Source organism: Rattus norvegicus, chromosome 7 (assembly GCF_036323735.1).
Source record: "Rattus norvegicus strain BN/NHsdMcwi chromosome 7, GRCr8, whole genome shotgun sequence".
Taxonomy (NCBI): Eukaryota; Metazoa; Chordata; class Mammalia; order Rodentia; family Muridae; genus Rattus; species Rattus norvegicus.
In genome coordinates, this window is record NC_086025.1 from 136,554,903 (window position 1) to 136,568,303 (window position 13,401).

Sequence of the window (13,401 nt, forward strand, 5' to 3'; positions counted from 1 at the left end):
CATACTGAGTTTTGTGGTGTGTAGTTGGTGCCACTGTATCCCATGAACCCTTGCTACTCTGACTTGAAAGAAAGATGGACCCACAATTATTTGAATTAAGTGCAGCCAGTCTTGTATCTTTGGGGATAGACCTTCTACCTGAGCAAACTCTCTTTCTCAACTCAGGTCTGTGAGGTCTGAACTCAGCTGGCCCAGTAGTACCTTAGCATTCTAGTGTGTGTCTCAGGTAGGAAGAGGAGAGTCTGGGGCATCTGTCTCTACTTTGTCTCTGGAAGCTTAAATTTGAGAGTGCATTTACTCTTTTTCTTTGAATCCTGACTACTTAACATCTATGACAACGTGGAAATTCTCTTTCATGCCCATACAAGGAAATCACAGTCTTTGGAGTTGAGTGGGCAAATGAGCCTGGGAGTGGTAGGGGCTGGAGCCCTGGCACGTGGGAGCTGGATGCTCTTAAGAAAGGGAAGATTTCAAAGACTGGCTATACCTAGATCTATTTGCAATAAAACCCTTTAGCTAAGAATAAGCAGTTGGGAGAATGAGAAGTTAGGAGATGGGGAAATTTTGTAATTTCACTTCTTTGTATTTTAATTTATTAATTTTTCGAGACAAGGTTTCTCCATGTAGCTTTGGCTGTCCTGGAACTTGCTCTGTAGACCAGACTGGACTAAGATCTCATCATCGAGATCTGCCTTCCTCTGCCTCCCAAGTGCTGGGATTAAAGGGATGCACTACCACTGCCTGGCATATTTTAATTAAAAATTAATTTATTCTTCTATATAATACATCCTGAACAAAGCTCCCCCTTCTTCCACTCCTCCTAGTCATCTCCCTCAGATCCACTCTACATTTCTCTCCCCCAGGAAAAGAGCAGGCCACCCAGGGACATCTATTAAACATAGCAAAATAAGATACAATAAGACCAAACACAAAACCTCATATCAAGGCTGTGTGAAGCAACCCAGTAGGAGGAGAAGGGTCCCAAGGGCAGGCAAAAGAGTCAGAGACACCTCCAGACTTTATTCCCCTCCCAGTCCACCCACCAACTATCCATATCCCGTACCTCCTCCCTGCGCACCACCCATCTTCACAAGGATGTCCCTAGTCCAGCCACCACACCAGACCTCCTGGGCCCTCCAGTCTCTTGAGGGTCAGGTGCATCTTCTCTGACTGAACCTAGACCTTGGAGTCCTCTGCTGTCTATGTGTTGGGGGCCTCATGTGATGCTGCCTGGTTGGTGAGCCAGTGTCTAAGAGATCTCAGGGGTCCAGGTTAATTGAGACGGCTGGTCCTCCTACAGGATCACCCTCCTCCTCAGTTTCCTCCAGCTTTTCCCTAATTCAACCAGAGGGGTCAGCAGCTTCTGTTCATTGGTTGGGTGCACAAATCTGCATCTGATTCTTTCAGTTGCTGTTAGAGTTAACTTTTTCTTTGAGTGACGTATCCATTTATTACATAGTATCTTCTCAATGCCTGAGAGTCTTTCTTCAATCTTGTGTATTCTGTTGGTGAAGCTTGCCTCTGTTCAAATTCCTAAATTCTTTATTTCCAGAATTCCCTTAGTTTGTGCCTTCTTTATTGTGTCTATTTCCATTTTCATGTCTTGAACAGTTTTATTTCCTTCAACTGTTTTTTTCTTGGCTTTCTTTAAGGGATTTATTTATTCCTCTAGTTTTTTTGTTTGTCTTTTCCTGGATTTCTTTAAGGGATTTATTCATTATCTATTTAAGGACCTCTATCATCTTCATATAGTTGGTTTTAAGGTCTTTTCCTTGTGCCTCATTTGTGTTGGAGTATTCAGGGCCTGCTGTAGTAAGATGGTTATGGTGGTGACATACTGTCTTGGCTGTTGCTGATTGTGTTTCTATGCTGATGTCTATGCATCTGGGTTTCAGGTGATTATAGGTGCCGATTTCTGAGTTTGTCTTTGTTGGATGGATGTTTTGTCCCTTGTCTTTTTGTTTTGTTTTGCTTTGCTTCTTCCCTGGTCTTCTGGCAAGTTCGGCCTGTGATTGAGCAGGGGGTTTAACCTGAGCTGGGGGCTGGACTTCTAGCAGCCAGAATGGCTTCTGGTTGAGCAGAGGGTTTCTGATAGAATTGGGATCTGAGACAGGGTGAAGAGGAGAGGGGATTGAGGATAGGGTGGGGGAGTCACTGAGAGAGCTGGGGAGGTCCTTAGACTTCTGGCTGCTGGTGTGGCCTCTGGTTGAGCAGCTGTGATTTTTTTTTTTTAAATGAGGGGTTGGTGATTTAGCTCAGTGGAGAAGCGCTTGCCTAGCAAGAGCAAGGCCCTGGGTTCAGTCCTCAGCTCCAGAAAAAAAAAAAAAGGTATATTTGAATTCTATTCTTTATTTCTTTTGAAATTAAAAGGAGGCTTATGCTAAATTTTAGGGGGTTTGGGGTCACTAGTGTTGAGCTCTTTGTTGTTTTATTACTGCTACATAGGGCTTATTTTGTAACCCTCAAGTAAGCTGTGTTGAGTAGAGCTACTGACCCGATGAGGCAGAGGTGAAGGTGGAGGCGGAGGTGGAAACAGTAGAGTCCAAGGCATTGTACATTTCTGGCGTCGATTCCTGTCTTATTTAGATCTACCTCAGAGGCCTGGGGCCCACAGTTACCTGGCTCTCTGAATGGTCCCAAGAGGGTACAAAGTATGGAGGTGAGAATCTTTATTCACTTTTTCCAAACAAAAGTGGGTTGACAACTAATTTTAAAAACAGATTAAATGAGTAAATACACACAAAACATTCAGAAATAGAGCCAGACCAATGGGTCATTTTCTTATGTATTTGATCACAAATGGCCGAACGTTGCAAGTGGGGATTGCTCTGATGCTGGCCTTTCCATCCACCCTGCAGGGTTACTCATGGATAGGAAAAGAGGAGGCTACTCTGTGTTGGGGGCCTTTCCCTCCTATGCATCCCTTCCTCATAGGAGTACCAGAGGGGAAGGAGGGTGGTCCAGATAGAATAATTTTTAGGTGCTTGCTTGCTAGTAGCTTTTCCAGCTCTGACTCTGTGATTCAGGGAGTCAGCAGGGGTACAGTGAGCGGACTGTGAAGATTGGAAAGTCCCTTATTCTGAGGTCTCTTATCCAGGAAACTATACATTTTGGGTTTATTGGCACAGTTGCCATATCATAAACATTGGCATCAGGAAGACTCTGGGTTGGTCCTTCTGTCTGTTTGGTAGATAGTTGCATCTGAGAACTACCGGAGAGTATCAGGAAGCCAGAAAAAAGGTCTTCCTACTCTGGAGAAATGCCAGAAGGAAAGAGGTAATTTTTATGGGTTTCAGATTTGAGCAGATTTCTTTCAGACTTTTCTCAGCCAAAAGACTGCCAACCTTGCACCCGGCAGCTTAGTTGCTCTGCTAATCTCTTAAGCTTTCTTTCATGTGTGCTGTGGGTACAATGCTGAAGGGCAGACATACCTCTCCTTCCTACCATTCTCCCTACTCTTTAGAGGCAATCTTCTTTACCCTTGTTTTCATTTCTTCATGTTTCATATGCATTCACAGTGAAAACTGCTTAGGGGTGCAAGGAAGTCAGAGCAAATTAGGTAGGTAGGCCTGACAGGCACTTGGTGGATGTTAACCCACTATGTGGGTTAATGAGAAGTCCTGACTGATGAGGCTTTGGGAATTCTAAAGAGAGGCGAAGGCATGAGAGCACAGGATGAGATCTAGGATTTGATACCAAATGTTTCAGAAAGGGAATAGGGAGATTGAATAATCAAGAGTGTCAACGTCTAAGAAAATTAGTGAGGAGAAGATTCTAGAGGGGATAGTTGTCTGCAGTCTTTCAGGGACGGAGTAGAAAAGCCAGAACTAAGAAACAGCCATGAGGCCTGTATGTGGCCTCTGGGAGAGCAACTATAATGGCCTGGTGTGTGGGAGCAGGCAGGCTACAATGGGTGAGTAGGAATGGAGGTTGTCCATGTTGGAGGAGCAGAAAGATGACAGAGATCAAGTTTTTGCAGAGGATGTTTTGGATGGGGAAACTTGACCAGGCTTGTGAACTGAGGAGGGTGAGAGGTTTGGACCTAAAAGGGTAGAATAGCTAAAGAGGAATATCACAGAGTGAAGGTGTCCCCCTTCCCTTCCTGGGCCTGACAAAGTCACCAGAGAGCTGGGTTTCGGTTGCAGTACTTTAATGTAAGACATCAAAGGGCAGACCAAGAGGTGGTGGTCAGATGAGCAGAATGTGGGTGATGAAGGCGCCACCTAGCGTGGGACTTAGCGGTTAGGCGTTTTTGTCTTCAGGGCCTCACGGTACCACTGGCACCAGAGATTATGTCTTCCACACCACTTATAAATCCTTCAATTACTTTACCCAGTTCTTTCTGCACTGCCTGGCTCAGCATGGTCAGTTTTCCCTCTGAGGTTGCTGTAATTTGAAGATAGAAATGTCTTGTTACTGTGGGTTCCCATTCATACCTCCATCCTCCCACCTCAACAGCTTCCTGCTGGCAGTTGGTGGTGGCTATTTGCTCTTACACATAAAATTTGTCCTTCCAGGACTTCTTTTTCCTTTTGGAGAGCCTCCTATCTATACAAGCTACTGCCTCCATGCCTTCCTCTGCTTACCGCCTCCCCAGACATTTCCCTTCTTCCCTGGCTCATACCAGCTGAGGTGGTCTCTTCCTGCTGAGATGACCCACTCCTGAGCCCGTCCTGGGCCTCTTGACTCTGTGGTTTGGTAGATTCTGTCCCCACATTATCTTCGGACACCAGCTCTTCGTTGAAGATGGAAGACTCCTTGGAAAGGTCCTTACTGGAAGTGCTCTCCTTGCTGATGTGGCTGGAAGGAGTGAACTGGGAAGCTGGAACTAAGGACAGGTTGGGAGTGAGGGGCAGAGAAATTCAGGAGAAACAGTGTCTCTTCACATGGTGCATTATTGTTGAGTTATTGCCTAACCGATCTATAGTAGCATTGCTACTATGCTAGCATTCATATCCCTGAGCTCCTCAAACGCATGGATTGGATTTCTAATGCCATGATTAAGAATGCTACCCCAACCCCAGGAAATTCTACCTTCTCAGTTAACAGCCATTTGCAAACACCCCTCCCTTTGCTTGGCTTATATGAGGAGCTTCTTAACCTTGGTTTTTCCTTCTGCATGCCAAGTGTTTTTCTCCTTTGGCTTCTCAGACTTCTCCCAGGTTAATCTGGGAAATTAGCTCATGATTAAATAATGTTTAAGTTAATCTACAAAACTGAACCCATGAATGTTTAAGGTTTTTTGGGCTGTGTGGTACAATGCCTATAACTGGAGACCCCCCTTGTCTCTGGGTGAGCCAAAACATTGCCTACCAACACTTGGGTGTGAGATGCTGTCCCCATTCCGGTTTCCAACGACTGTATAGATGAGTGCTGTACAAAAGGTTCCTGGCCCCACAGATCTATGGCTAGTCAGTGCAGCAGGAAGAGTTAAGGCCAACAGCAGGAGGGACGTTTGCCTTACTTTCTCCTAACATCATTTACTTTCTAGTCTTTTGCCACCAATAATTAACAGAGGCTCTAATGAGACTTACTGGCATCTGTGGGCTGAGTCCTCAGGTGGAGTTCATCTTTGGACCCTGAGGAGAGCAGATAAGAGATCTTAAGACAGTTAACATGTGAACTGGTCATTTCTAGTCACCCCATTGCAGCTTCCTCAACCTCCCTTACTCTTTGTTGTTTATTTGCTTTAGATAGGGTTTTGCTTGCTAGTTCTAGTTGACCCTGAATATGCATGACTCCCCTGCTTCTGCTTCCCGAGTATTGAAAATGCAGGTGTGCACTACCATGCCTCGCTAGTCCCTTACACTTCTCTACACTTCCCTTAGCATTTCTAAAATACTGTGTAATCTTTTCAATATGTTTATTTTTTTCCTTCCTCCTCAAATGAAATTTCAGCGATGACAGAGTCTTTAGGTATTTTAAGTCCCTGGAACTATATGGTTAGAGTGCGTGCTATGGATAGCACTTGATGTGGTGTGTGCATCTTGCTCTCATTGTACCAAGGAAGCTAAGGAGGTCTAAAGCAGTGATTTTACTTGGGTTGTGCTAAACCAGCCTCTGGTGATAGGATCTAACCAGAATCTCTGTTGATCGATAGTTTGCCCTGTTATGGGTTCAGTCTAACCTCTGAATCCAGTCTTGGTTTTCTGGGTTCTTGGACTTAGGAGCTATATGTCTTCACACCCACTTTCAGCTATGGCTTTTTCATTCCATGTCTTATCATCTCTTCACAAGGGTGGTGATATTGCTTACCTGACAGCCCCATGGCCTGTAGGAGACTAAGGAGAGCAGAAAGAAAGGCACACTTACCAGGCACGGCAGCAAGAGAGGTGGCAGCAAGGCTGGCAAATAGCAGGACAGTGAAGAATTTCATGGTGGCACTGGAACAGGTCAGCTTTCTCTGGGAAGCTGTGTAGAATGCTGGAGTAGCAGTCTGTCTGGGGCTTTATTTATTTTGGGGCAAGGATACTGGACAACAGTCCAGGAGATTAGACCAGGAAGCAAGACAGGCTTTTCCCCCAATTCCCGTTCTGACTACATTGGGTTTTGGGAATTGGTGTTTCTGGGAAATGAGTTGGCAAGAAGGTAAGGCCCCCAGCCTTCCCTTTGGCCTAGCTATTGTCATGGTGTGCCAGCCCCAGGTGCCACCTCTTGTACCTTTGGGATTACTCCCTTCCTTAATGTTACTCATTACTGGTATTATTTTCACAGTTTCCCATCTGATTATTTACTTATTATCTGTTTCCTTCAAAAGAGTGAAACTTCTGTGATGCTGGGATTAGTCTTGCTTTTCTTGCCATGGCTTCTCCAGCACCTCTCTAGCAGCTGGCCCATATTTGGGTCCAGAAAATATTGCTTATGTGACGGAATCAAGGAAAGACCAGATGGTCCTCCAGAGTGCAGACAAATCTTCCCATCAGTTCAGGAATGGAGGAGTGAGGCAAGTACAGGAATTCTACCTGCTAGGTTGTGTTCTGGATGTACTCACATAGAATGTCTCATTTGATTAATAATATTTGGGAAGGTATTTATTAATCAAGAAACTCATATTTCAGCCATGAGGTAGTTACCACCAACCACATACTTGTATGTGTGTTTTCCTTCATTAGTGTAGATTTACTGTGAAAAATAAAGGGCTTCATTATGACCCCATATTACCTTTTTTGAGGGTTCCTTTTCTCTTTCCAATTAATTTCCCTTCTACTATCTATCAATCTATCAATCTATCTATCTATCATCCATCATCTATTATATACCTAATATAGCATATATCTGTATTTTTCTTTTTTCTTTTTGAGACAGGACTTATCAAATAACCTTGGCTTGGAACTCACTAGGTAGATCAGGCTGGGTTCTAACTCACAGAGCTCTGTCTGATCCTGAGTGCATTCTGAGCATGCACCACTAATGCATATATATATATATATATATATATATATATATATATATATATATATGTGTGTGTGTGTGTGTGTGTGTGTGTGTGTGTACATATATATAAGTTTAAAAATATATAAATGTTTTATATATATGTAAGTTTAAAAAAGTCTATTTAAAGCAGACCATTTTAATTCTGCCTCCAGAGTCTAAATAGAGCAGTAGGAATGTCTGAGGAAGTCTCTGGAAAGGAGATGGGGGCTAAGCCTAAGATTAATGTCCCATTCTGGCTTAGGGATTGAACTAGTTTCTTTCTTCATCAGAGGTTTTGATGATGTCTATGAAACCTGCCATCATCTCCAGACAAGAAAGGTCTTCTGCATCTCAAGACATCTTCTAGATGCGTGCTTGCTGGGCACAGGATCAAGTTCAACCTTCAGAGCAAGGAGAGCTTGGGCAGTGCCAACCAGTGTGAGTCTTCCCTCTCTGGAGAGGAAGCTCCAGGGCCTCGTTCTTGTTCTTGCTACATCTGGGATCTCCTTAGGCAAGATGAGGTATTAGAGGAAGTTTGTTTTGGGCTGCCTCTCACCTCCCTTTCCTGCCTGATTTCTCCTTCTCACCAGCGTTGATCCTTCCATGGACTATGGAAGTTATGAACAGGAGGGGAGAGGTGAGGACATACACAGGGAGTCCATGGGGGTCCACCGACACATTCCCTAATGCATTTAAAAATCCATCATTGCCCGGCTAGGGGTAGTATTTTCTTCTCTTCTGTCCTACACGAGACTCTACCTTCCATGTTAATGCTGGAGAGATTCCCCTGGAGGTCATGTCACTTCTGTGTATGAAAACCTCTAGTGATAAAGTTCAGACCTCTATCTTTTCTGACTTCTGCAAGATGGTTCCCTGGAGTGTTAGGTTCATGCTATTGCTCTGTCAAGAAGGCTCTCCTGTTTATCTGCCTGAGGTATTTCTACATCCTGCACTCTATTAGACTTTCCTGCTGATTTTGAACCACCCCCTCAGCATGTTGTCTCCCTTGGTGAGTCATCTGACTCCACAGTGTCTTTTGGTGGTATCCTCCTTTGTTTACTGTCATGGCCCACTGCTATTTATTGAGTACTAGCCGTCTGTAAACTTTGGGGATAGAATGTCAAACAGGCTCATCTGGGTCCTAGCCTTCTAGCCTCTATTGTCTAGCACTTAGCCAGTTTTACTGTAATTATATGATTTGAATCTTACTGGTCTTGTTGGTCAGTTTTCAGGACAGGAACTATTGTTAGTTTATTCCCTGCATTTCAATGTATTCAGCACAAAATTTAATACTTGCTGGATATTCCAGTTAGCATTTGTTGAGTGAGTTGTTTTTCTTATTTAAAGCTGTCCCTTGGGGAATATAATTCCCCAAGGAAGAAGCTCCTTAGTATGTGTGTGTGTGCCTAGTCCAGACCTCTGAGAGACCTTCGACGAGTATTTCAATTAGAACCCATTGAAAGCAGGAGCTGCAGCTGCAACTCAGTACAACAGAGTACAGAGTACTGTCTTTGTGTCTTACACAGGATTTCAAATATGGTGTAAGAAACCCAGTTAGATGCAAATTAATACTGGCAATGATTTTATTGTGAGTATAAATATCTCAATACTACATACGTCGCAAGTATGTCTCAATTATGTCTGAGATGACATTAAACTGGTGTTCTTGATTTATTTGCTAAACTTTATTCTTAAGACTTCTAGTGAGTCCTATGTTCATACTCCTACTCTGTCCCTCCAAGAGCCCAGGATTAGCCCTGTATGCTTGGTTAAGGAGTCAGATATAGGGAAACTCCATTAGCTACTCCTGTAACTCCTTCCTGAAGAAAGAGGTCACAGAAGTTCTTTATATTCAAGATAACCCACTTTGGTCAGATAACCCCATGATCCTTACAATTCTTATATTGTGTAAGTATGAATGTTTTATAAAAGTGACCATCAACAGGCTGAATGCGAGGAAGTCCAGTGGCTTCTGTGGAGGACACACAACAGAGCTGCCTGTTTCTGCTGATACATATTACTTAGTTTCTAACCAAGTCAGCGAGGCCCCTCTCAATGAATTCTGAAACTAAGAGACAAAGAGAGAAGAATCTCAGAGATGTGAAAGTACTAAGGGAGGAAAGGAGGACGGAGAGGGCTTGGCTGAAGAGTCACTACTGTGCTGTGCGGCCCTGGTCCACTGCTTCCTGCCTCTGAGCCTGTCTCCTTCTTATTAAAGAGAAAGGGATCTAGATGGCTCTTCAGGATTCTATCAAGATTAACACCCCCTGGGCCAGGAGTAAAAGCTTCCCTGTCAACAATGGATATTCTCACACTACAGTGCACATTAGAATCAGCCATACTGCGCATTTTAACTTTTTTTTCTCTTCACTTAGATGTAGCCCAGGAATTTAAGACCCAGTATACAAGGCAAGTGTTGAGGAATATTATCCAAGATGGGAAGAGAAGTAGCTTATTAGCAAGTATTTCTTTCCTGACAATGATTTGGGATCCAGAGTACCTGTTAGAGGGAGTGAGGAAAGGAGAGAGAGAGAGGTGGGGGAGGACACGGGAGATATATATATATATTCTCCCCATGCTAGAATTTAAACCCAGAATCGCATGCGTGCTGAGCAAGTACTCTATCACTGAGCTATACCCCAGCTGAAGAAAAAAAAATTCGAGTCATCAATAAACATGTGAAGAGTTGCCCACTTAATCTGATTAGATTTCTATAGCAAAAAATAACTGTGTACAATTAGCTGGCTTGTACACAGAAACCTCTCTCGGTTCTGCATGTTGGAGACCACACGCAGGTAGATTAGATGCCTTCTGAGTCCTGAAAACTCCCCATTGCTCCCACTGTGTGTTTTATAGGTCAAAATCTCACTGTGCTTTTTTCGTGGCAGAAACAGGGTGGAGTCTCTTTGATAATAGTTGTAAATCACCACCTTCCAGAAGCTTCAAATGAAAGCCCAGATTTCAACATTTAGTCCACTGTAGCTCCTCAACATTAATACACTTTGGGGAAAACCATGATAAACCTGTAATTAGAGCCTGCCATATCCTCCTTAATGGACAGAATGAAGACCAGCAAATAGGTCCAGTCAGCACGGTGATATAGAGCAGTTAGAGTTCTTAACTTGCTTCTGGGAGTGTGAATTGTAAAACACTATAAAATTTGAAAAACCTATTAAAAACCTCTTAAAGTGAAACACACCTTTCTTCTATAATTAAGTATACATTCCTGGACATAGACACAAGGAAAACGACTCATAAGTCCACCAGAGGATAGGTATGAGAGTAAAAGTAGAATTATTTACAATGGAGACAGTCCACACATCTAGTAATAATAGAATAAAGAGCTGTATAATATCACACAGATTATAAAAAACTATTGCTATTTGGCACAATATTTGATCCCAAATATTGTTATTTGGGATGTGACAGGCAAAATATTGAAACAAAGCTAGGCTCAAGGATCATACTGTAGATGGTTCAGTTTATACAGAGTTTTTCAAAGACAAAGAATTAATGGTTCTTAAGGTCAGAATAGTGGGTGTCTTTGCTGTGGTTCTGATGGGAGGAAGTATGAGGGAACCTTCTCAAGTGTGGAAAATTGTTTATATAATAATCTGGGAATATATATATATATATATATATATATATATATATATATATATATATATATATATATATATATCTCAGTTCCATGGATGTTACTGATAAAAAAGGAGCACAAAGAATATTGGAAGTATTGACATATTGTCCTAACTCTGATGTTAAGTTGGAGCAGGATGAGATTAGAGCAGGTGATGGGAAGAAAGGTATCTTGAATATGCTAGCATTAGGATAAAATCACACTGAATCATGTGCCTCGGCTATGATTGACACCCATGTCAGAGGGTAAAGGCAAGCAGCTCTAAGGGCATAAAGAAGAATAGCATGTGGTAGTTTGAATATGCCTGGCACATTGGAAATGGCACTATTAGAAGGTGTGGCCTTATTGGAGGAGGTATAGCTTTGTTAGAGGAAGTGTGTCACTGTGGAGGTGGGCTTTGAGGTCTCATATATATGCTTAAGTCTGGCCAGTTTGATCCAGAGTCGTCTTCTGGTGGCCTTCAGATCAAGATGTAGCATTCTCAGTTCCTCCCACACCATGCCTATCTGGACACTGCCATGTTCCTGCCTTGATGATAATGAGTTGAACCTTTGAACCTATAAGCTAGCTCCAATTAAAATATTGTCCTTTATAAGAGTTGCCTTGGTCATGGTGTCTGTTCAGTAGTAAAACCCTAACTAAGATACAGCATCTGGAAGGGACAGCTTCAGAATGAGCAGCCAGTACTGTGTCTTTGCAAAGGCCTTTGCCAGCCAAGTAAAGATCTGCATGAGGCAAGAAGGAAATCCAGTTCAATATGACTCAAGAGCTGGTGTTGGGAGGTTGGGGATTTAGCTCAGTGGTAGAGCGCTTGCTTAGGAAGTGCAAGGTCCTGGGTTCGGTCCCCAGCTCTGAAAAAAAGAAAAAAAAAAGAGCTGGTGTTGGTTCAAACTTCTAGAGTCTGAAACTGGGCAGTTTATCTTAGGCATATGTAAGTAAGTGCAATTTGGGAAAAACTTTCCTGCTGTAACAGGATCCTGTGTGCAAAAGGAGGTATGATTATATCAAACCTCTTCTCAAAGTTCACACTACTTCTGTGAAGATGAGTTCTAAAAGATAGGCTACATGTGTTATATTAATGGCCAGTTGGAGGATCTGATGTGGTCTCAGGGTTATCATGCAGAGAGCAGAGGTCATCTAGATTGTTAGCCACTTCTGGTCCAGGTTGTGGGAGCTTGGGGGAGTGACTCTAGCTTTGCTTGAGGGAGCCTAGAAGAATCTCTGACTACACAGACAGCATAAGTATCACGTAGATTATTGGCTACCTCCACTCCAAACCTTCTGTGCAGAGAACAGGTTATACGTCTTTTTCATGGGAAAGATAACCTTACGTGTTTAACACTCCTGGCTTCTTGAGTGCTTTTCTATGAGCACAAGGACATCATGCTCTCATCAAATCAGTGGTCCCACAAACAGATAGCAGATTGCAGAGGCATGCGAGTTAGGGAGGGCTATGGCTGCTGTCTAACAAATCTACCTTTTATTTTTATATTTTTTCTGCCTGTTCTGGAGGTTGAACCTAGGCCTCAAGCATCCCAGAGGTATGCTGTGCCGCTCAGATACACTCGGGCTCTTTCTTTGAGACTGTGTCTTACTGAGATCTGAGGCTCACATGCTAGGCTAGACTGACTGGCTAGTAAGCACCACAGACCCCTGGCCTCTGGATGACTTTTTAGAGTCAAGAGAAACTGCTCTCAAAAGTTTTATGGTGACTTGTTTATGTCTCATTAGCTAGAATCACATCATGTTCGAGTGACACCTTAACCAGTCATTGCTACAGGGAACGGGTCGTTCCGATTGGCTTTCAGTGATTGTGATTCATCTCTTGCTATTTTTGCCTTCTCTGAAAAAGTTAAAAGGAGGGGTGTCATTGGAATAGTCAGTCTCAGAAAGGACAGACTGAGTATTTGGTCAGAAGTATTTAGTGAATGCATCTCACAGTTCGAATTCAATGGGTTCACATATGAACTGGTTTTATGTTACTCAAATCATGGCTTTAAAATTGTTCCCTGGAAGCTCCATCTCTGGTCCTCAGTAGTATCATAGGAATATACTAAGTTAAGTTTTGTTTAAAACTTCAATCTCATATTCAATCCAGCACTCTTTCCCCACTTCCTGTCTCTTCCTGCTGGTCCTCTGCTTCTTCTGGTGTGTTTAGGTTAGGAAGAGGGACTAGATAAACACAAAGAGATAAACATCCTCTTACCCAACTATTCCTGTAGTCTTCTCTGGTTGAGACCCAATGGCCATATTTGCTGACTGACTGTGGGGAGAGCCCAGCTGACTGACTGGGGAGTGGTGCATTTGAATCGATTCCCTGGAGGGTCTGGGGGCTCTCAGATGCAGTT

General features: G+C 43.1%; 1 protein-coding gene across 1 annotated transcript; it reads right to left on the minus strand.

Annotated features, from left to right (window-relative positions):
* Positions 1 to 4,136: 4,136 nt before the first annotated feature.
* On the minus strand, positions 4,137 to 6,397 carry Glycam1 (glycosylation dependent cell adhesion molecule 1). Its single transcript, NM_012794.2, has 4 exons — positions 6,313 to 6,397; positions 5,535 to 5,579; positions 4,625 to 4,828; positions 4,137 to 4,386 (listed from the first exon to the last, which is right to left on the minus strand). Exons 1-4 carry the CDS (start codon positions 6,374 to 6,376, stop codon positions 4,259 to 4,261), a joined length of 441 nt encoding a protein of 146 aa, NP_036926.2. The 5' UTR covers positions 6,377 to 6,397; the 3' UTR covers positions 4,137 to 4,258.
* Positions 6,398 to 13,401: the final 7,004 nt, after the last annotated feature.